Source organism: Chrysochloris asiatica, unplaced genomic scaffold (assembly GCF_000296735.1).
Source record: "Chrysochloris asiatica unplaced genomic scaffold, ChrAsi1.0 scaffold00266, whole genome shotgun sequence".
Lineage (NCBI taxonomy): Eukaryota > Metazoa > Chordata > Mammalia > Afrosoricida > Chrysochloridae > Chrysochloris > Chrysochloris asiatica.
In genome coordinates this window covers 1,854,844-1,877,595 of record NW_006408784.1, presented here as the reverse complement: position 1 = coordinate 1,877,595, position 22,752 = coordinate 1,854,844, and the positions used below count along the sequence as shown (strand labels likewise).

The following is a 22,752-nucleotide window of genomic DNA, read 5'->3' as shown; positions in this document are numbered from 1 at the left end:
GTGGACTTGTTTTCATTTTCTTCAGCTTCAGTTTGAATTTGCATATGAGTAATTGATGGTCTGTTCCACAGTCTGCCTTTGGCCTTGTTTTGACTGATGATGTGGAGCTTTTCCAAGGTCTCTTTCTGCAGATATAGTCAGTTTGATTTCTATGTGTTCCATCTGGTGAGGTCCATGTGTATAGTCATCTCTTATGCTGTCCAAAGAAGGTATTTGAAATGAACAAATCATTGATTTTTCAGAATTCTGTCATGTGTTCTCCAGCATCATTTCTATCACCAAGACCATATTTTCCAACTACTAATCCTTCCTCTTTGCTCCCAACCTTTGCATTCCAATTGCCAGTAATGATCAGTACATACTGATTGCATGTTTGATCAATTTCAGATTGAAGAAGTTAGTAGAATTCTTCTATTTCATCCTCACTGGCTTTAGTCCCTGTAGGCGCATGTATATTATTATCCTATCACAGATAGCGTTGTACTTCATGACTGATCTGGATATGTTCTTTTTGACAATGAATGCAACACCATTCCTCTTCAGTTTGTCATTTCCGGCATAGTAAACCATGTGGTCATTAGATTCAAAATGACCAATACCAGTACATTTCAGCTCACTAATGCCTAAGATATTGATGTTTATGTGTTCCATTTCATTTATATATAGTAGTTCATTTGTTTAACAAATATTTACAGGGTATCTACTGTTGTTGTTGGAGTCCTAGTATGGCTCTGTAGGTTAATGTGCTGCATCACAAGGTCAATTTGAACTGCAAGGTCAGTGGTTCAAGCTCACTACTCACTCCTTGGAAACCCTATACAGGGTTGCTATGGATCAGACCTGACTTGACGGCACTTCACAACAACAACTGTTGTTAAGTTTCTTCAAACTTGTAGTGAACCCATGTGATAGAACAGAACTGTCCCATAGTTTTTTGGTTGTAATATTTATGGAAACAGATTGACATGTTTTTCTCCCATGGTGCCACTGTTGGGTTCCAACTGCCAATCTTAATTAGCATCTAAGCACTTAACCCTTTGCACCACCTGGGTTTCTTAGGATATCTATGTGAAAGAAGTATTATGAGAATTTGGGATACATTTGCAAACAAAACAGACAAAAACCCTTGACTTCAAGTAATTTTGGGGAGACAAAGTAAGTATTGTACAGTACTAAGGGAAAAAGAAAAAGTAGTCGTGTGTTACAGATTGGCAGTTAGCAATTGGATGGGGGCTTGAAGACTGCATTGTGGACAGAGTAGGCAGGCAGCATTATGGAGTAAGATTTGAGAATAAAAACGAAGTGAGAGTTAAACAAGTAGAGGCATACCTTAAAGATAGTGCCAGCTCACAGATCACCACAATATAGTGAAATTGCATGTATTTGTTTCCCAGTGCATAGAAAAGTTATGCTTATATTGTATTGTAGTATATTAAGTATGCAAAGTTTGAAATATTGTAAGAATTAACAAATTGTGACACAGACACAAAGTGAGCACATGCTTTTGGGAAATGGTACCTATACTCTTGCTCAATGCAGGGCTGCCACAAACTGTCAATTTGGTGAAAAAAAAAAAAAAAAAAGTATACGTCTGTGAAGTGCAGCAAAGCCAAGAGTGGAAGACAGACCAGCTAGACCAATGGCACTTTAGGTCCGAGGATGTTTAGCTTGTTCCTAGTCTAGCAAGGAGGAAAGTGGTGGACGAAGAGGTTAGCAGTAATAAAGTCAGATCTTGTACAGTCCTATAAGGACTTTGACTTTATATGTAATGGGAAATCTTTGTAGAAGAGTGGCAGAATTAAGATGAATTGATGGATAAAAAGAGGAATGGATAGTTGAATAGCTAAGAGGGAGCTTCCAACGTTTGTGGCAAGATGAAATTAAAAGATAATGGAACTTTTTTGAAGGCCCTTCATATGTAGCATATAGTAGACAGGAACATATATGTAAGATCTAGTGATAAGTATATGATTGTTCATTGTTTAATTCTTTCAATTAAAGACTACAGCTGCCCCTCGAGATGGGTTTTTATCTTCTTCCGAAGCTAGCTGTGGGACAGGACTAGATTAAAAGGTGTACTTCAGGGTGCCAACTGGGTTGTCCTTTTTTAAGATCCCATAATCTCTCTTTGAAAAAAGGAACCATAGAAGAACGCAAAATGACTCTATAGACCAGCAAATAAGCTCTGCAATTTTTTGTCTTACCTTCCCTACATTCAGTTGCACAGGGTTCATGATGCCTTTGTCATTTGTTCAGACAGAATGTATTAGTAACTTTTACATGATATCAAAATAATTTGAAACCTGATAGTGACTTCTTAAAGTGAAGAACCACATTCCCTTTTCTTAAGAAAGAAAGCTATACTTGACATGATAAAATTCACCTAAACTTACTGAGTTCGTAATTGCAGGTAGGGCAAGACAGGAGGAATCTAGTCTACTGATATAGAAAAAGATGATTCCTTAGTGTCTCTTACACTTGAGTGCTTCATGAGAGATCTGAATTCATCCCCCTGACTCCCCAGGCCTCAGTCTTTGATCATCTGCCATATGTTGATTGAGCAAAACACTGAGGATTCAATCTAGTACAAAGAATAGAAGCTTGAAATTTAGTTAGGACAATATCATAAATGTATGAAAAATGAACTAATACAAGAATGAAGTTTTTGAGATTATAGAAAGACTTGGATTTGAACTAACCATCTTACACATTTCTGTAATACCATACTTCATAATGGAATGTAAGCCACGGTTGATAGGCACATTGTCGTCTTTTTCCGTTTTAGAGAAACATTTGAGACCTCTAGATCAGGTACCCTTTTATTTGTATTCAAGTAAAGACTCGAATTCTCACTCTGTCATATTATCTGGGTAAGCTTTTACAGACCTAAGAGTGGAAGTCATTTTTTAGACCCGGCAACTACTTTGAGGGAATTGGCCACTGAATACTCTGAACACTTCCTTAACATAAAACCTTAAGATATGTTGTCACAGAATTGATGCAGAGTGACCTACATAAAATTATCGTCTCTCCTCAACCACTCAGCTCAGATCATGTCAAAGTTTTTCTTTATCAGATTTTACGAGGTAAGATTGTCTTTATGAAGAAAAAAGTAGTGTCCATTGTATAAGTGAAATGTTGTGCTTTTCATGTAAACTTTTAACTCACCTGACCTCCCTTGATTTTATTTGTTTAAGCCTTTTATCTTTTGGTCAAGGTATGTTTAGTAATCATTATATTTGATGTTAAAGGCTACTTTTAAGGGTGAAGAAATGAATCCTGGTGTGGCTCTATAGGATAAGCCCTGAACTGCTAACCACAAGTTCAGCGGTTCAAAACCACCAGCCGCTCCTTGGAAAATCCTATACCGGTAGCTATAAGTTGGAACCAGCTAACAGCACTTAACAACAAATGCTATTTATTTACTTAGTGATAGTAGAGAATGCCCTAATTCTAATTAGACAGTAGATTAATAATTTAGGGAGGCAGGGAAGTAAATAGTAGGGATGGTTTGTCACTAAGATTCCACTAAGCAGCCTTTATTCTCAACAGAGCAGAAGCATGTGGCATCAGATGACTCATCTGAAAAGTAGCTGTATCTCCTATAGCTAACAACCATCCTACAAGCCTTGTCAGGCTGGTCTACCCAAATCCAACTCTAAAGAAACAAAATGACCCTTAAAACCAAAGCCGATGGAGGAAGGAGACTGGTAGAAAGACCACTGACTTGATTGAGAACTGATTTGGGCTGCTGTTGTTGGCACCTCTTCTGGCCACCAGTTGTGTCCTTCAGAATTTCACTGTTACAAATGGAGAATTGTTAATGCTGAAACAGTTTTCATCCCTAGTAAAATATTTTTCATGGAATTCATAGAGTTAAGTAAGACATTCCCTATAAAGATTGAAAAGCATCTCCCAAAAGAATTGAAACACGTAAGCAAAGCTAGAATGCATCACCTGATAAACTTGTTCATATTGCGAGGTGATGGTAGAGGGGAATATATTAACTCTTTTACACTTGACAAAAATGTGATTTGCTGCTTTACATTCAAAGAAAGAAGACTCAACCTTGGCTGTGACACATATCTAGTAGTGCTGAAGTCCCCAGTCTTTTAAGATGTCAAATGTGCTTCAAAAGTGATTCGTTATCTTCTTAATTCTCCATGGTGGAAAATAAAACTGCCAAGCTTGGTCAAGCTCCTGAATTTTATCATATCAATGAGAAAACTGCCTTGGAAAGCTCCCTTTGGTTGATGGGAACTATTTTGTTTGAGCAGATTTAGAGTCATAGGTTGACAACAGTATTCAGTGAGCTCCTTGTAGCCACACTGATGAACAATCCAAGGATGTTGGTTGGGTCAGTCTTAATTCCAGTGTCTGTAAAACTTATCTATATTAAAATGAAAAACTTTTTTGAATTAATAGACATATTTCTAGAGTATGCAAACCTTTGGTGACATTTTACTGTAGCTAAAGTAGTTTTTTTAAGTCAAGCTTTTAGTAACGCTCACAATGTTCATTATGTAGTTATTTAAGGAACAATGTTAAATCCTCTATTCACTCTCTGTTACCTTCTAAGACTTCTGAATAATTGCTTAACTAAAAGGAATTAAATATCTACAATTAAATCTGTTTGTTGTTTCAGGTTTGAAATATCTCCATTCAGCTGGCATTTTACATCGAGACATTAAGCCAGGGAATCTCCTTGTGAACAGCAACTGTGTTCTAAAGGTAGCTTTACAGTTTATTTAATGGTCTGAAAATTTCAGAATATCAAGGCAGGTTTTAAGAACAAGTTTTTGTGAAAGAAAATAGTTAAAATTTATTTCCCTTAGTTTCACAAAATTAAGAAAATCCAGTTTTCTCTAGTGTATCATCAGTAACTCTTATAGTCCTAACTCATGATTTCTTCATGATAATGTAGATATGTTTTGGAAACACTAAAATTGGAATTATATTGTGACTTGAAAAGAGAAAGTGACTTTTATTAAAGAAAAAAAAAAAAAAAAATATATATATATATATATATGTCAGAAGAAATATTGAAAGATCAGTAAGCTTCTACTTACATGCCAATAAAGTATGCCTTTTAGGAAGATAATCTGCATTTTTATGCAAGTAACATTCCCTAGCAAAACAGGGAAGCAGAAACGTGCTAAGTGCTAAGCCAGAAAAAGGTATGTGCACATCTTAAATTACTTTCACAAAATAGAGTAGCCAATCCTCAAGTATTCCTCTGCAGGGAAATTGATTAATTATAATTGTTGTTAAGTACCTTCGAGTTGGTTCTGACTGAAGAGCAGCTGTGGTTCAGACCAACCTTGCAGTCCAGTGCTTTATTCCACAGCACCACACAATAGCCCCAAAATCACATGTCATCAGTTTCAACTTTACTACCATCTTCCCACTGCCTTAGCCTTTTGTGAGAAGGACTCAAACACAACTCATATGTGTGCATTTCCCCACCTCTTTCTATTAGAAGTCTGTATAAGCAAACCTCCTAAAATAATGAAAGATTCAGCCTATTTCTCCCATCATTGAAATGAGAGATAAGGACCTTCCTAGACCTATGTTACCTCTGTATAACCAAATTTTAAATTCCACTTATTTCATGAGTTCTTATAATATGATGCTTCAGTCTGTAGCAGATGTTCTTAACATTTCAACTGATATATTTGAAAAGGAAAGAATTGTTTTTTAAATGTTGCCTACTCCTGCAAAGAGTTTTAAAAAAAAAAAAAAGCCTAGGAAACCCTGTACAGGTTCAACTGAATCAGAAACGACTCGGTGGCACTTAACGACAACAGCAACTTTAAAAGTAATCAAGAATGTCCTTATTGGATCAAAGACCTAAATGTAAAACCAAAAACTATAAAGATTATGGAAACAAAATTAAGGATATATATAAATAGAATACCAAACAAAAGGATTTTCCCAAAAGAGTAAAAGGAAAAAAATTTTTGGCTATGACATAAGATTATAATCTCTAAAATTTACAGAAATTTTCAACGACAAACAAATTTTAAAATGGGCAAAAGGCATGAACAGACCCTTCTCTAAAGAAGACACTCAGGTGGTTAATAGACACATCAAAAGATGCTCATTATCATTAGCTGTTAAATCCATCAGGTCAATTCTGATTCATAGTGACCTTACTAGGGTTTCTGAGGGTATAAATCTTTACAAGAGCAGAAGGACTCATTGTTCTCCTGCAGAGCGGCTGGTGGATTCAAACTATGGACCTGTGGTTAGTAAACCCAAGGTTTAACCCACTACGCCACTAGGACTCCTTCATTAGCCATTGTTGTTAAGTGCCATCAAGTCAGTTCCAATTCATAGTGACCCTGTTTAAGGTTTCTAAGGCTTTAAATCTTCAGAAGAGCAGAAAGTCTCATCTTTCTTCCATGGAGAGGCTGGTGGACTTGAACTGCTAACCTTATGGTTCACAGCCCAGTGCTTATAGAATGCAGCCATCGTGCTCCTTTATTAGCTATTGTTGTTGTTGCTAAGTACAGTCAAATCAGTTCTGACTCATGGGGACCCTATATAGAGTTTCTGAGGAGCAGCTGGTGAGTTTGAACCGTCCGTCTTGTGGTTCATTGCCCAGTGCTGATCCTATAGTGCCACACCAAGAGTCCTCATTAGCCATTGTTGTTAAGTGCTGTCAAGTCACTTCTGACTCATAGCCACTCTGTTTCCAAGGAGCAGCTGGTGGGTTTGAACCAGCAGCCTTGTGGTTCACATTCCAGTGCTGATCCTACAGCACCACACCATTAGCCGTTAGAGAGATACAAATCAAAACTAAAATAAGATACTATCTCACTCTGACAATAAAGACACTGATCAAAAAAGAGAGAACAAATTCTGGCCAGACTGAAACTCTTATACACTCCCGTCACATTGTAGGGTTGCAACCAGTGTCATGAAACTGTTGATTGTATGAACTATCAAAGTATGAGCCACTGATTGGAAAACTAATTTGCTATTCTAAGTTTCACCTAAAATCCTGGTGTGACTCTGTAGAATAAGCGAGTGATGAAAATTAAAGACTCTTGGAAACAATTAGTCCAATAGACTAATGAGCCATGTGAACTTTAGACTCCCCAACCCTGAGCCCAGAAGAACTAGATGGTGCTCAGCTACCACTACCAACTGCTCTGAAAGGGCTCACATTAGAAAGTCCTGCATAGAGTGGAAGAAAATGTGCACCCAAATTTAACATCATTTTAAAAAGATCAGGCTTATTAATCTAATAGAGACTTGTGGAGCTCCAAGACTATGGCTCTTGGTCAGCATTCAAGTCTGGAACTGAACTCACCCCCATGGCTCAGTTTTCAGCCAAGCAATAGGTCGGTGTATAGTGCGGGACAACAAAACTAGTTCAGTATGTCCACGATAGAATAATCAACCACTGGAGATCAAAAGGGAAACATTTACCCAGGGACAAAGTTCAGAAGGGCTAGGAAAAGAGGAATGGAAACAAACTAAGTAACTCAGGGAGGAAATGGAAAAAGTGATGTTACATTGAGAGGATTACAATCATTGAGATGAAATGAACTCTGATTTGTTGAATGTAAAACTGATGATCTGCTTTGTAAACCGTCACTTAATTCACAATAAAAAGTTGGGTTGGTTTTTTTTTTAAGTTGATGAGAGTATATATGTGTCATATACTTTAGACACACTATCAGGAAAGGACATTATGTCTGGTAAAGCAGTGGGTCAGTAGAAAACAAGACTATCTCTATAGTGAGTACAGCTCTGGACTCGAGCACAGGAACAACTGTGAGGATGGTGCAGTACTGGGCAGTGTTGGCCTTTACTATCGTGAAGACGTGTGTTTTCACTAATTCATCACCATATACACGTATACATTTATTTGTTATGACCAGGCAGATTAAAACAGAAAGAGGAGACTGCCAAAAATTAGAGGAAATTCTTATTTCTTTTACAATAGTGGTTTTCAAATTTTTGAAGCTTTTTCCCCCACAAAATCTTATATTAGCACCTTAAGTTAGAAAGCAGATCATTTGTAATTATAATACTGACTGGCAAAGAGAACACAGGGCTTGTGTGACTGAAGGTTAGGTGTCCATTACTATCTCATCTCATCTCGTCCTCAGGCCTCCCAGTGTTGGTGCTTTATCTTGGTTGCCCAATATCAGGAAGAGCTCAATTTCTTAAGCTTCTGGAGGCGTTTCTAACAGGTCTCCTTGCAATAACTTTAATTAAATAGAAATAGAATGTTATTCCTAGGTCTGCATAGAAATTAAACAGTATTTTTTACTTACATCTCAATATTCTAACAAACTGCCTAAAACAGAATTGTTGTTGTTATGTGCCGTGGAGTAGGTTCCAACTCATAGCGACCCTGTACAGGGTTTCCGAGGCTGTAAATCTTTACGGGAGCAGAAAGCCTCATCTTTCTCCCGCGGAACAACTGGTAGTTTCGAACTGCTGACCTTCAGGTTTGCAGCCAGATTCGTAACCACTACACTAGCAGAGCTCCTTAAAACAGAATAGTCACTCAATTAAACATTTAAGACATAAACTAATAGTATTGGTATTCTATAGTGTGTGGTGTTTTAATGTAACACATTTGAGTGTGAATAATTCATATTTTAAATAGATTTATACAGTTCACCCTTGAACAATGCAGGCTTTAGGGTCACCAGCCTCTCCACGTAGTGAAAAATCCAATTATGAAATCCCCCAAAACTTTACTACCAGCCTACTATTGACCAGAAGCCTTACCAATAACATAAACAGTTGATGAACACATGTTTTGCATGTTTTCTGTATTATATACTAGACTCACAGAACAGCTGTATTTTCAGTATGAGATAAAGTATTTTGCAAAGCGTGCAAGATTTTTGTGCCTGCTGACATAGCTATAGTGACAGCTTCATGAATTGCCTTTTCTTTTTAAGTAATGGTCCTTATGCTGGATTGCTTTACCTTGAAATGATGGGCAACTGCAAACCTCAATCTACAATGCATATCATGCAATTCAGCTTTTTCTTCTAATGTCATAACTTTTCTCTGATTCTTGGGAGCACTTCCAGCTTCACTAGTAGCACTTCATATGGGTCCCATGGCATTAGTCAAGGTTTATGGTATTCCACTGAACACAATGAAACAAACGGGAGAACCACGAGAGATCACTTTTTACTAAGATGCACAGTTTACTGGAGAGAGAAACTGTTCACTCAAGATGATTAGTGTTACACAGCATTTTTTTTTTTTTTTTAAATCTGCATTTAAGTGGCCCCACACAGTTCAAACCCATGTTGTTCAAGGGCCAACTGTACATGTGAGGTTTGAATTGTTTGTGGAACCCCTGAAATAACTTCCCAGACCTTGAGTCAGCAGGACTTAATTTGAACCCCACAGTTTTAAAGACATTTTACTTCTAGTATTCCATAAACAATATAGGAATAGTCTATGCTCAGGAAGTCTTCAAGATATACTGTTCTTACCTTATCTTGTCTTATAAGCCATCCTTGAAAACCAGAGGCCTTGGGTGTTTTTACCTTAAACCTAGGAATATGCATCAGTCTTTGTTTTTGTTTTGTTTAGTTAATCAGTTGAAACAGATTAAGGATTAGAAGGATAGTTTTAAGAAACAGAGAAGTTTGGAGACTTTTCTTCCTTCTCCAAATAAGTTCAGATTGTATATTGACACTAATAATTATCATTGAAAACTTTTCAAAGTTCAGAGGTCTAGTAATGTTTTGGTTGGGGGTGGTGGTTTTATTTTTTATTGCATTTGTGAATGTCTTTCTTTGAAGATATTTTTATCATGTTTTCTATTTAGATTTGTGATTTTGGATTGGCCAGAGTGGAAGAATTAGATGAATCCCGTCATATGACTCAGGAAGTTGTTACTCAGTATTATCGGGCTCCGGAAATCCTGATGGGCAGTCGTCATTACAGCAATGCTATTGACATCTGGTCTGTCGGCTGTATCTTTGCAGAACTACTAGGACGAAGGATCCTGTTTCAGGCGCAGAGTCCCATTCAGCAGGTATAATTTCACTTTAGTTTTTAGTAATTGTCAATTCTATTACAGATTTGAAGGAACAACCCATCTCACACACGTCTTAGGCTTCATTGTACTGTCTAATTTGCTTTTAGCAAATTCAAGTTCACTTAAAATTCAGAGTGTTAGGAAGTTAAAGATTACAGAGAGCTTCATTTTGTAACTTACAAGCATATTAGAATGTTGACTTTTATTACATGCACTGATGCATAACACCAGACTCCTGTAACAATTTGCCCAAGTATAATCTTCAGTTGTTAGAGGGCCTGTGTTCTTTCTAATAGAATGATTCTGAGTTGAAAATGTGTTTGGTGATTTGATGTACTTTGTGCTTAAAATATAAGTTTTGAGTGCTGAGTTTTAAAAATTTGAACATTTAGAAAATATTTTAGGCCTTTTTTATTGAGCAAACATATTTAAATATGATGGAGAAGCTGATTAAAATGTAGTTTTAGGAAAGTGTTTGTGATACTTAGCCTTTACAACTAATTCATGAATGCATCCGTTTTCTTGGAAGCACTCCTAAGTATTTCTTACTCATAAGTTTAACAATATTACATGCATAAGAATAATGTAATGAAGAGGAGCTCAATCTGTGGAATCATACTGGCGGGTTCAAATCCTAGCTCTGCCACTTATTAGCTAAGAATCTTAGGTTACTTAACCTCTCTGTTCTTTGTTGTTTCTGGTCTCGAACTATTTTGAGGATTCTTGTGTAGATTAAATGAAAGCTGAAAATAAGGCCTATTACAGTAAGTAGTTGATGAGTACCAGCAGTTATGATGGTGATGGTGTGCCAAGTGGATGTTAGGGATAGATCTGTAAATAAGGTAAAGTTCACTCCTGCCTTATTGAAACTTACATGAGACAGAAAATGAGCGTATATACAAATAAATATAGTCCCAGCTCATGATAAATCTACCAAAAAAAAAATTAAACCAAGTTTGGGGTAGAGAATGATGGTTAAGCAGATGGTTGAGTTGAGCAGTACAGGATTTTTGAGAACATGATATTTGAGGAGTAACTCATGTGAAATGAGGAAGCAGCCCAAGGTGTTGGGGGAAATGTTCAGATAGAGGGACACCCAGCATAACACCTCTGAGGCAGGTACAGTCTTAACACCTCAGCAAGTCCGAGGCTTGACCAGGTTTGACCTGAGAAGGACATTGGATTTTATTCTAAGTGGGATGGAGTGTGATATGAAGGTTTCTGAGGGGAGCATTAAGATGTAAATATACTTAAAAGGTGTTACACTGACTACTGTGTATCTTTGTAAATAACCCATGCACTTGACCAGAAATGGAAGCATTTCTTTCATATTTTTTCTACAGATTGTCAAGTAATATGTGAGAATCTATATGTTTATTCCTCTGCTATGTATTTTTTTACACATAAAATTGATTTTAAGTAGGAGTTGACTAGATGATTAAGGTGGCACCTAGCCACAAGAATGAATTCAGGGAGCTCCTGGGGGTTGCTAAACAAAAGATTAGAGGTTTGAGTCCACTCAGAGACCTCTAAGAAGACAGGCCTACTGATCTACTTCCGAAAAGTTGGCCACTGAAAACCCTGTAAGCACAATTCTACTCTGACACACGCGACGTTGCTGCCATGAGTTGGATCAGCCTGACAGCAGCTGCTTGGTTTTTTTTGATGTTGTTGTTGTTTACGTTTTTAAAATGGATCCTAGTGATACAAAATTACCAGGTGTGTGTAATATATAATCTAAATTTGAGTACCATATTCACTTTTTATTAAGGAGCTCTGGCAGCATCTCAAAACTACCAACAGTTCAAACCTACCAGCAGTTCCATGGGAGAAAGATGAAGCTTTCTGCTCCTGTAAAGATTTATGGCCTCGGAAACCTTATTACAGGGTCTCTCACCATGAGTCAGACTCTACTCCACAGCACATAACCACTACCACCATTCATTTTATTGTTGAATTTCTTTAAAACTTTAAAATTATTCCTTAAAAATCTTATTTTAGAGGCTGCTTAGAGCAATCAAGTTGCAATATACATAAAGTCCTTAGTTCAACCAAAGGCCTGTTTTTACTAATGGTTAGTAATGTGTCTAAAACCAGTCTGAGAGATTATAGTATATTATATATTTCTGTGTGAACATGTGGTTTCCACCACTCATCTGTCAGTTTGTCATACTGTGGTGGCTTGTATGTTGCTGTGATTCTGGAAGCTATGACATGGGTATTTTAAATACCACCAGGGTCACCTATCATGGACAAGTTTCAGCTGAGCTTCCAGACTAAGACAGACTAGAAAGAAGAAGAGACGGACTATTTAGTCACTGAAAATCTTATGAATATCAGTGGAACACTGTCAGCGCCAGAATACTGAATATTGAAACATGATGAAGAGCACCAGAATATTGTCAGATATAGTGTCAGAAAATAAGACCCTCACGTTGGAAGGCACTCAAAATACAACTGGGGAAGAGCTGCCTCCTCAAAGTAGTTAACCTTGATGACACAAATGGATTAAAGCTTTGGGACCTTCATTTGCTAATTGGGTACAACTCAAAGTGAGGAGAAACAGCTGTAAACATACATTATTAGTAATCAGAACATAGATTATATGAACTGTGAATGTATGAAAATTGGAAGTTGTCAAAAATGAAAAGGAATGCATAAACATTGATATCCTAGGCATTAATGAGCTAAAATGGGCTGCTGTTAGCCATCTTGAATCTGATCATCACATGGTTTACTATGCCAGGAATGACAAATTGAAGAGAAGTGGCATCATATTCATCATCAAAAGGAAGACTTCAAGATTTATCTTGAAGTACAACGCTGTCTGTGATAGGATAATTAATATAAGTCTGCAAGGAAGACTAGTTCATCACGATTATTCAATTTTATGCTGATGAAGATCAAAGACCACAACCTTCAGTACAAATTTCACCTTAATGTAAAGAAAACAAAAATGCTTACTACAGAACCAATAAATAACACCATAGTAGAAAAAAGACTGATGTTATCAAAGACTCCATTTTGTTTGGATCAACCATCAACACTCACGGAAGCAGCAGTCAAGAAATGAAACGATGTGTATTGCATTAGGAAAATGTATTGCACACGACTTCTTTAAAGTATTCAAAAACAAATCTGTAAATTTGAAGACTAAGGTGCCCTTGACCCAACTATGGTATTTTTAATAGCCTCATATGCATGTAAAAATTGGACAATAAGGAAGACCATAAAAGAATTGATGTATTTGATAATTATGGTGTTGGATGGGTATATAGAAAGTACCATGGACTTTCAGAAGATCAAACCAATCTGTGTTGCAAGAAGTACAGCCAGAGTGCTCCTTAGAATCCAGGATGGCTAGACTTTGTTTCTCATACTTTGGCCATATTATCAGGAGGGACCAGTCCCTGAAGAAGGACATAATGCACAATAATAACATATGTGCTTTTAAGAGAGTACTATTGTTAAGTGCCGTCGACCCTGTTTCCAAGGCTGTGCATCTTGACGGAAGCAGAAAGTCTCATCTTTCTCCCACTGACCCTGTGGTTTACAGTCCAGTGCTTATTGTACAGAGCCACTATGTTCCCCTTAAAAGAATATACTATATTCAAAATGGAGAAAATAGAGTTCACCTGACATTTAATTATCCATAAGGCAATCAGACCTGGGTCATAAGTTCTCATACAATGAATGTCACTATTCTCTTACATAGGGAGCTCTGGTGGCGCACTGGTTAAGCACTCAGCCATCCACAGGAAAGGTGTGGCAATCTACTACTCCTAGTATGACTAGAATGTAAAGGGCCCAACATTGAGACCTTAGCTTTCATTTCAGGTGTGAATGTGAGTATTTATTAAATCACAGCTGCTTGATTTATTGGATTAGCTCCTTGGTTAGCTTAAATTCATGTGGAGTATCAGAATCCGTTCATGAACTGTTTGAAAAGAGTGATTAGCCATCAAAAGAGCAGTTCGACTCTGCAAGATTTTGCTATGAGACTATGATACCAAGACATGGGGCTGGAATATACATGCTCCTGGTATGGCACTATAGGATAAGCACTGGACTGCTAACCACAAGGTCAGTGGTCCAAATCTGCTCCTCAGAAACCCTAGACAGGGTCACTATGAATCAGAACCTACTTGACAGCATTTTACTGTAGTCTAAGAATGCCATGCTTGCTCAAACATGTATCAGGTGGAATTCTTTTTTTTTTCCCCATAGGCCAGAAAGTGAAATGGTGGTGGTTGTTATGTGCCATGGAGTCAATTCCAACTCTTGGCAACCCTGTACATGGTTTACGAGGCTGTAAATCTTTATGGGAGTAGAAAGCCTCATCTTTCTCTTGTGGAACAGCTGGTAGTTTCAAACTGCTGACCTTGTGGTTTGCAGCCCAATTCATAACCAACTGTGCTACCACAGCTTCTTAGAAAGTGAAATAGAGGCTCCTTTTTGCTAATATGGAACTTGCCCTAAGTTTATTTCACCAATGTGGTCTTTGTCTCTAAGGTTCTGATTTAAGAGTAATGAAAGTTTGTTTCCATGAGATTACTATCCATATGCATTTCATGTTTCCTTGTAGTTGGATTTGATCACGGATCTGTTGGGCACACCGTCACTGGAAGCAATGAGGACGGCTTGTGAAGGCGCTAAGGCACACATACTCAGGGGTCCTCATAAACAGGTAAGGAGACAGGGCACCTATGTCTGATAACCACTTGGGCAGGATTTCCCTTCATAGAGTAAAGTGTTGAGGATTTTAAAACAAGATATTACTTTGATATGTTTTAAAGTCATGACTACATATAAGAAAATCTTAAATATTTGTCAAATCAAATGCAATATATTCTGCTCTTTGCAGAAAGCATAGATGATGGGGTCTATGTAGGAAACTTCATCTGGGTTTGGTAGTCCATTGCAGTGACCACACAGAACTCTTGACACATACTTACAAGTTATGGGGTTTATTACGGAAGTTAACAAGTTATAATTCAGGGTTAGGAATGCTCAAAGCACAGCTGTAAAGTAACAGTCAGAACAGACTTACCTCAGTCTTGCGCACAGGTAGGCCTCTCACTGGGCAATATTACATAGCTCTTTTAGCGCTGCTGACAGATGCCCACAGGACACACCATATAAGTCTTAGCCTGCAGACACTCAGCTCTAGCTCAATGGGTCAGCAAAAATAGCCCCTCCAGTTAAGTCTCTGGAGGCACCCAACTCTGCAAGAAGCTTCCTGCCCATAGTCACTGAGCTTTCCTTGCTCCATAGACTGGGAAGCTCACTGCTCTGCCTTGTGCTCTGGGTCTTGGTTCTGCTGCTGCTGCTCTTCTGCCATTTCTGTGGTATCACAGTTTTCTATTCCCACGTCAAAGAGGTTTAGTACATGGATCTCTGGGTCCAAAGCATGAGCTCCACTCATGACTCTTCTTCTTTGATGGTAGTAAGATCCCCCATTCCTGCTTCTGAGAGAACTCATTTTAAACACATTAGAGTTTCAGGTTTTTTAATCTGTTAATTGTAAACATCTAGGAATTTCAGTTAACTAAAAAAATAGTATCATATTACTTTTCTGAAATGAAACCTAGTTGAAAGGTTGAGGTGTCTCTTGTGCATTTATAATCTCCCTCAGTGCCCCTTAGAATTTCACATTTTGCTTGATTGTCAGTAAGTGTAGAGGGGCATCACAGGAAAGGGTATGGGCAGCCCTGGCTAGTGTTGTTATTGGTATGTTTTGATTTTTGACAAGAAGAGTGATGGAATAAAAACTAGTTGAGTATTTTATTTTTATTAAAAACTAATCAACTTCTTTTGAGTCGATTCTGACTCAGGCAACCCTGTAGGACAGTTTAGAACTGTCCCATAGAGTTTCCAACATTGTAGTCTTCATGAAAGGAAACTACCACATCATTTTCCTGAGAAGCAACTGGTGAATTCAAACCACCAGCCTTTCAGTTAGCATCTGTGTGCTTAACTAGTGAACCATCAAACCCACAGCTATCCAGTGATCCATTTCTGAAACTGTAAATCTTAATGGGAGCAGACAACCTCATTTTTCTCCCACAGAGTGGTTCATGGGTTTGAAATTCCAACCTTGCAGTTAGTAGCTAAGACCTAGCCTCCAGAGCCTCCAGAACTTCTTAATGACCATTTTTTTGTTCAAAGCCAGATATTCATAGCACGGACTTTAAAGGCCACCTTAATCTTTAGCCTGCTTTTAAACCAGTATAGGAGGTGGTCTTCTTAAATTTTCATGATCACTGAACACTAACCCAAGTAAATTTGTATATAGTTATTCCTACCATCCACCACTCGTCTGTCAATTTGTCATACTGTGGTGGCTTGCGTGCTGCTGTGATTCTGGAAGCTATGCCACAGGTATTTTAAATAACAGCAGGTTCATCCATGGTGGACAGGTTTCAACTGAGTTTCCAGACGAAGACAGACTAGGAAGGAAGAATGGTAGACTACTTTTAAACGTTTAGTCACTGAAAACTTTATGAATAGCAGTGAAACAGTGTCAGCACCAGAATAGTAGATATTGAAACATGATAAAGAGCTCCAGAATATTGTCACATACGGTGCTGGAAGATGAGCCCCTTAGGTAGGAATGCACTCAAAATACAACTGGGGAAGAGCTGCCTCCTCAAAGTACAGTTGGTGGTGATGATGCGAATGGAGTTACGCTTTCAGGACCTTTATTTGCTGATGGGGCACAACTCAAAATGAAGAGAAACAGCTGTAAACAGAACATGGAATGTACAAAGTGTGAATCTAGGGAAATTGGAAATTGTCAAAAGTGAAATGGAATGCATAAACATCAGTATCCTAGGCATTAGCAAGCTGAAATGGACTGCTATTGACCATTTTGAATTTCACAATCACATAGTTTACTATGCCTGGAATAACAAATTGAGGAGAAATGGCATCACATTCATCATCAAATAGAATAGATCTTGAAGTACAACACTCTCTGTGATAGGATAATATACATAAGTCTACAGGGAGACCAGTTAATACCACTATCATTCAAATTTATGCACCCACCACTAAAGCTAGTGATGATGAAATTGAAGAATTATTTCAACTTCTTTAGTTCAAAATTGATCAAACATGTAATCAAGAAGTGTTAATAATTACCGGCAATTGGAATGCAAAGGTTGGAAACAAAGAGGAAAGATCAGAGGTTGGAAAATATGGCCTTGGTGATAGAAATGATGCTGGAGATTGCATGATAGAATTTTGCAAGAACAATGACTTCCGCATTGCAAATACCTTCATTAAACAACATAAAAGTCAAATATACACATGAACCTCACCAGATGGAATACACAAAAATCAAATTGACTGCATCTGTGGAAAGAGACAGTGTAAAAGCTTCATATCATCAACCAAAACAAGGCCAGGGGCAGACTGTAGATCAGACCATCAATTGCTCATATGCAAGTTCAGGCTGAAGCTGAAGAAAATGAAAACAAGTCCATGAGAGCCAAAACATGACCTTGAATATACCCCACCTAAATTTAGAGATAAATCTGAAGAACAATTTGATTCATTAGACACTAAAGATCAAAGACCATTAGAGTTGTGGGATGGCATCAAGAACATCATAAAGGAAGAAAGCAAAAGGTCATTAAGAAGACAAGAAAGAAGGAAAAGACCAAAATGGATGTCATAAGACACTGAAACTTGCTCTCCTCTGTATAGAGATGCTAAAGCAAATGGAAGAAGTGAGGAGGTACAACAGCTGAAAAGAGAATTTCCAAGGTCAGTTTGAGAAGACAAAGTCAAATATAATGAAATGTGCAAAGACCTGGTGTTAGAACACCAAAAGGGAAGAACACACTCAGCATACTCCTTCCTTTTTGCTACATATTCCAATCACCAGTAATTATCAATACAGTTCATCACACTGGGGTTAGTCAGTGCATAAATTTGATTAATGGTATTACTCATCTTCCTTGTAGACTAATGGATATTATGAGTATTATCCTATCACAGACAGCTTTGCGCTTCGAGGTAGATCTTGAAATGTCCTTTTTGACTATGAATGCGACACCATGCCTCCTCAATTTGTAGTACCCAGCCCTATGATTGTCAGATTCAAAATAGCCAGTCCATTTCAGCTCACTAATACCTAAGATATTGATCTTTATGCATTCCATTTCATTTTTTGACAGCTTCTAATTTTCATAAATTCCATGTTCTGATTATTAATGGATGTTTGCAGCTATTTCACCTCATTTTGAGTTGTACCCCATCAGCAAATGAAGGTCCCAACAGCTGTACATTGTTCAGCTGCTATTCATAAGGTTTTCAATGATAGTTCATCTCTCCTTCTTCCTAGTCTTAGTCTGGAAGCTCTGCTGGAAACCTCTCCACCCTGGGTGACCCTGCTAGTATTTAAAATACAAGTGGCAAAGCTTCCAACATCACAGTAACACACAAGACACTATAGTACAACAGACTGACAGATGAGTGGGAGATCAGTTCTAGGATAGCTTTACTTCCTCTTATAAAGTTTTCCTTTGTAATATGTTAAAGAGCTCATTAAAAAAAAAAAAAATACATGTTTAAATGGGGTTTATCCCAAGAATACAAGATTGATTCACCAACAAAAATCTATTTTAAATAAATTTTGACATTTTTAATGAGAAAGTCATGCTTATCTCAATCAATACAGTCCTTTACATAAATATTCTTTGAAAATCATATAGAAAAACTGTATTAATTCCTCTTAAGGTTATAAACAAGGCAGAATGAGATGTATAACACAGTATTTGTATTTACACAAAATAAAAATACATGCACACAGGAAAGAACCTCTAATTTTTAGAAAAGACCCCCCAGAAATCCTGTGTGAAGTGTTTAGGTTAATTGGAGGTCTACATAGGGCACTTAACAACAACAACAACAACATAGGGCAAGCTATATCTTACTATATTTATTCTAAGTTACCTAATATAGGAATTTTAGATGAATCATATTTAAACTCAAGAGGAATACTTATAAAAATTCAACATAGTTCTTCTCTTTGTAGCCCAACTAAAAAACTTACGCTTTTTTCACATAGTCCCATTTATGTAGCTACTCATAGTTGGAAATAGTCTCTATTAATAGCAATAATTATGAGTTTGCAATGTACAAGGTATTATCCTAAGCACTTCTTATATATTAATGCATTGAATCCTCACACCAACCCCCTTATGACCCATTATTGTTCCTTTTTATAGATGGGAGATTAAAGTGGTTAAATAACATGCTTAAGATCATCAGCCCAATTTCAGCTCCACAAACTTATGTTCATAGTCCATACTCTGCTCTGCCTGGCACCACCAGATTGTACTTTCATTGTTTTAATTTAATTTTATTTTATTTTATGTATTTTCCAGTAATATGTGGTATATTAGGACATATGAAATTAAAATTTTACAGATAGAGCTAACTACCATACCTTCCAGTTCCAGTCTCTTCTGAATTCATTTAAACATCTCTTTCCAGGCATATTTTTCTATGCATTTATTTACATTCACTTCCTCTGATATTTGTACAAACATAAAGATGTATTATTTGTTGGGACTTTTAAAAAAATACACGTGTACGTACACAGAAGGAGAATTTAATTTACTGTTTCCTTAAAGTCATAGATTACTGTCTGAAATTAACTTACTTGTGTTGGTTGCTTGGTACACATAGTTCCAGGTGGTATATTAGGACTCTTTCCAGTTTGACTTAGTACAAGTGGTTACACAAAAAAGATGTAACTGAAAAGTCTTGAGCTACAACTAACATCAGACCCTGCAGAATCCAAGTGCTCAAATACTATTTTGTGCCGGAATCTGACTTTCCTTCTTTGTTCCGTGTGCTGGCTTCATTTTCAGACAGACTTTCTCCATGTGTTGTCAGAGATGGAACCAGTAGCCCAGGCCTACATTCCACTAGCATAGCAGCCCTGTTTCAAAGAGCTTTCCCAAATAACTCCAGAAAAAAAGAAAAATTGTAGGATCTTTGATTCATTTGGAATGTGTTGGTTACATTTAAAAAACAAAAAAACAAAAAAAAAAACACCTTATAGTTGCTCAAAGAAATAAGTCTGTTTTTTGCCTTATGTCAAGAAATCCAGTGGTAGACAGTCTATATAACTATGTTACCAAGGGTCCAGGCTTTTTCCTTTTTCTGCTCTGCCATCTTTAGAATGTTGCCCTTTCTCCTGATCCATTCATGGTTACAGAATGGCCAAAAGTTGTCCAGAAATCCTATCTGCATTCAAAGCAAGAAAAAGGGGAAAAGGAAGCACTTGCTTTTATCAGTAAGCATTTTTCCAGAAACTTCCCTAGAAAACATATGTTCATATGTCATTGTCCAGAACTGTGCCTTATATGGCCTCCCAGCTGTAAGACAGGCTAAATAATATCTGTATTGAGTTTTTCTACCCTATGGGAAAAGGCAGAGTCTTGGTGTGGCGCTGTGGGTTGGTCTGAACTGCTAGGTCAGTGGTTCAAGCTCACCAACCGCTTCTTGGAAACCCTATACAGGATCACTGTGAGTTGGAACAGACTCGTTGGCACTAAACAGCAGCAACAGTGACAATGGGAGAAGGCAGTTGAGACTGTGTATTGGGTTACATCATCTGTCCATTCTAGAACCAATCACAGTACTCCAGGGAATATTTTCTTTGACCAGCTAGGGTCTGGGGAGATGGATCAAGCCTGGCCTAGGCACTTGGTTTGAGGGTAAGATAGGAGTGGCTCGCTAAAAGTCAAGGGTTTCTGGACAAGCAAAAGCACTGCACAGTATTCTTGCGTGAAGAGATTATGAGTTGCCACAGTCCAGGGGGGTTGCTGAGGCACTGACCTGATAGGATCTTCATTTTCCTTCATGTTGTGCCCAGCTAACTGGGTTAAAAATAGAAGCATAATAGTATCACTGGAATAAAAATTGATGTTTCCTGACAGGAACCCTAACTTACCATTTAATAGAATAAGTATGCTAGAGAGTTCAGTTGGTTCAAACTTATTGTTTTATAGGTGGAGATTTTGAGTGCTTATTGTAGTGCCCTGTGTATTTTGCATACTCAGTTAAAGTTACTGGCTAATGATCTAGCTTCTTTGCTGACAAGTGAGGTGAAAACTAATACCCGTGCACAGCCTGGCAGACTCTGTGGTGACCAGCACTCTGCGCTTGGCTTAGCATGACTGTGGTGTATCATTTAAAGGCCTCTTACCCAAGGCCAGAAGCTCATCTTTGCTTCATTTCACTAACAATTAATCATAGTCATTAATAGAGCACTATCTAGAACTCCGCATGTCCTCATGGTTTAGCACTGGTACCCACTCACTCCTACACTGCTAAGTGAATTACAGACTTGCAGAACAAACAGAAAATGGACTGTAACATTTTAAAGGGAAAAAGTAATATGTGTGAATGTTGGGCAAAAATGGCAAAAACTTATTTCCAACTAAGAACAAGCACTGGGTTGCTAACCTCTACAACAAAGATATGAAAGACAAAATGAAACAGACACAGATGAAAATTCTGGAACCCTGAACTTCAAAGAAAAGAATAGAGAGATGAATGGAGTGCTTGCTGGGAGGAGAGGCTGAGTAGGGTCAACGAGAGGGAGACTGACTGGAGAGCGGATGGCCAGATGTGGCTCATCCGACTTGTGAGCACCTTTGGTATCAGAAGGAGATCTGTCAGAGCCTATTCACTCAGGCAGCAGAAAACAGTACAATTTCTTCTATTTACCCATGCTCCCCTGGTCACCAAGAGAGTGGACAGCTTCCACCTTCATCCACCCCTATCCAGGACCCTACTGCCAGGGTCTGCCAGGGTCTGGGAGAACACAATAAAAATTTAAGAAAATTTCAGGATTATGCTACAGGAACAAACAGATGAAATCAATGTAAATTAGGAAACAATACAAAACCTGCCATTGGAAATCCAGAAGATGGATACTAAGATCTCAGAAATGGACAATACATTGAAAGGTCAAAAGGAGTAGATATAAAGCAGTGCAACCCAGATTAGTGAGCTTGAAGATAAATCTCTCAGTACTAATATGCTAGATGATTCAGAAGAAAGATGAAAAAATCTGAAGAAGGGCCTAAGAGTTATGTGGGATATACCATGAAGAGGAACAACTTATGAGTAATCAGAATTCCAGAACAGGAAGAGATAAACACTGAGAAAATTAATGAAGAGTTGTTGGAAGAAAACTTCCCTAACATCATGAAAGACAAGCAGATAAAGATATAAGAAGCTAAATGAACACCAAATAGGACAGGTAGGTCCCAAAAGAAAATCACCAAGACATGTCATAATCAAACTTTCTAAAATCAAAGACAAGGAAAGAATCCTGAGAGCAGCTCAGGAAAAATGAAAAGTTACCTTCAAAGGAGCACCAATTAAGACTAAGCTCTACTTTCTCAACAAACCATGCAGGCAAGAAAGCAATAGGATGACATATACAAAACTCTGAAAGAAAAAACTTCCAACCAAGAATCATATACCCAGCAAAGTTGTGTTATTTGGCTGAAAACCAACAACAGACAGTAACCTGAGATTAACATACATGACAACACAACCCAGCAATCAGTCCAGATATAGAAGTATTTAAAGTAAAACAAAGCTACAAGACTGAAAATAGAGAACCAGAGATACCAATGTATAATGAAGTCAGCTACAAAGCAAAAAAAAGTGACTAATGTAGATACAGA

At 37.6% G+C, this 22,752-nt stretch overlaps 1 protein-coding gene across 1 annotated transcript in view; it reads left to right on the top strand.

Moving 5' to 3' along the window:
* Window positions 1-22,752, top strand: part of NLK (nemo-like kinase) — a 155,812-nt gene that overhangs the window by 113,838 nt on the left and 19,222 nt on the right. Inside the window, exons 4-7 of the mRNA XM_006874222.1 lie at window positions 2,980-3,086; window positions 4,646-4,731; window positions 9,818-10,027; window positions 14,616-14,717. Of these exons, the coding sequence (XP_006874284.1) occupies window positions 2,980-3,086; window positions 4,646-4,731; window positions 9,818-10,027; window positions 14,616-14,717 (505 nt within the window). The remainder of the gene's footprint in view (window positions 1-2,979; window positions 3,087-4,645; window positions 4,732-9,817; window positions 10,028-14,615; window positions 14,718-22,752) is intronic.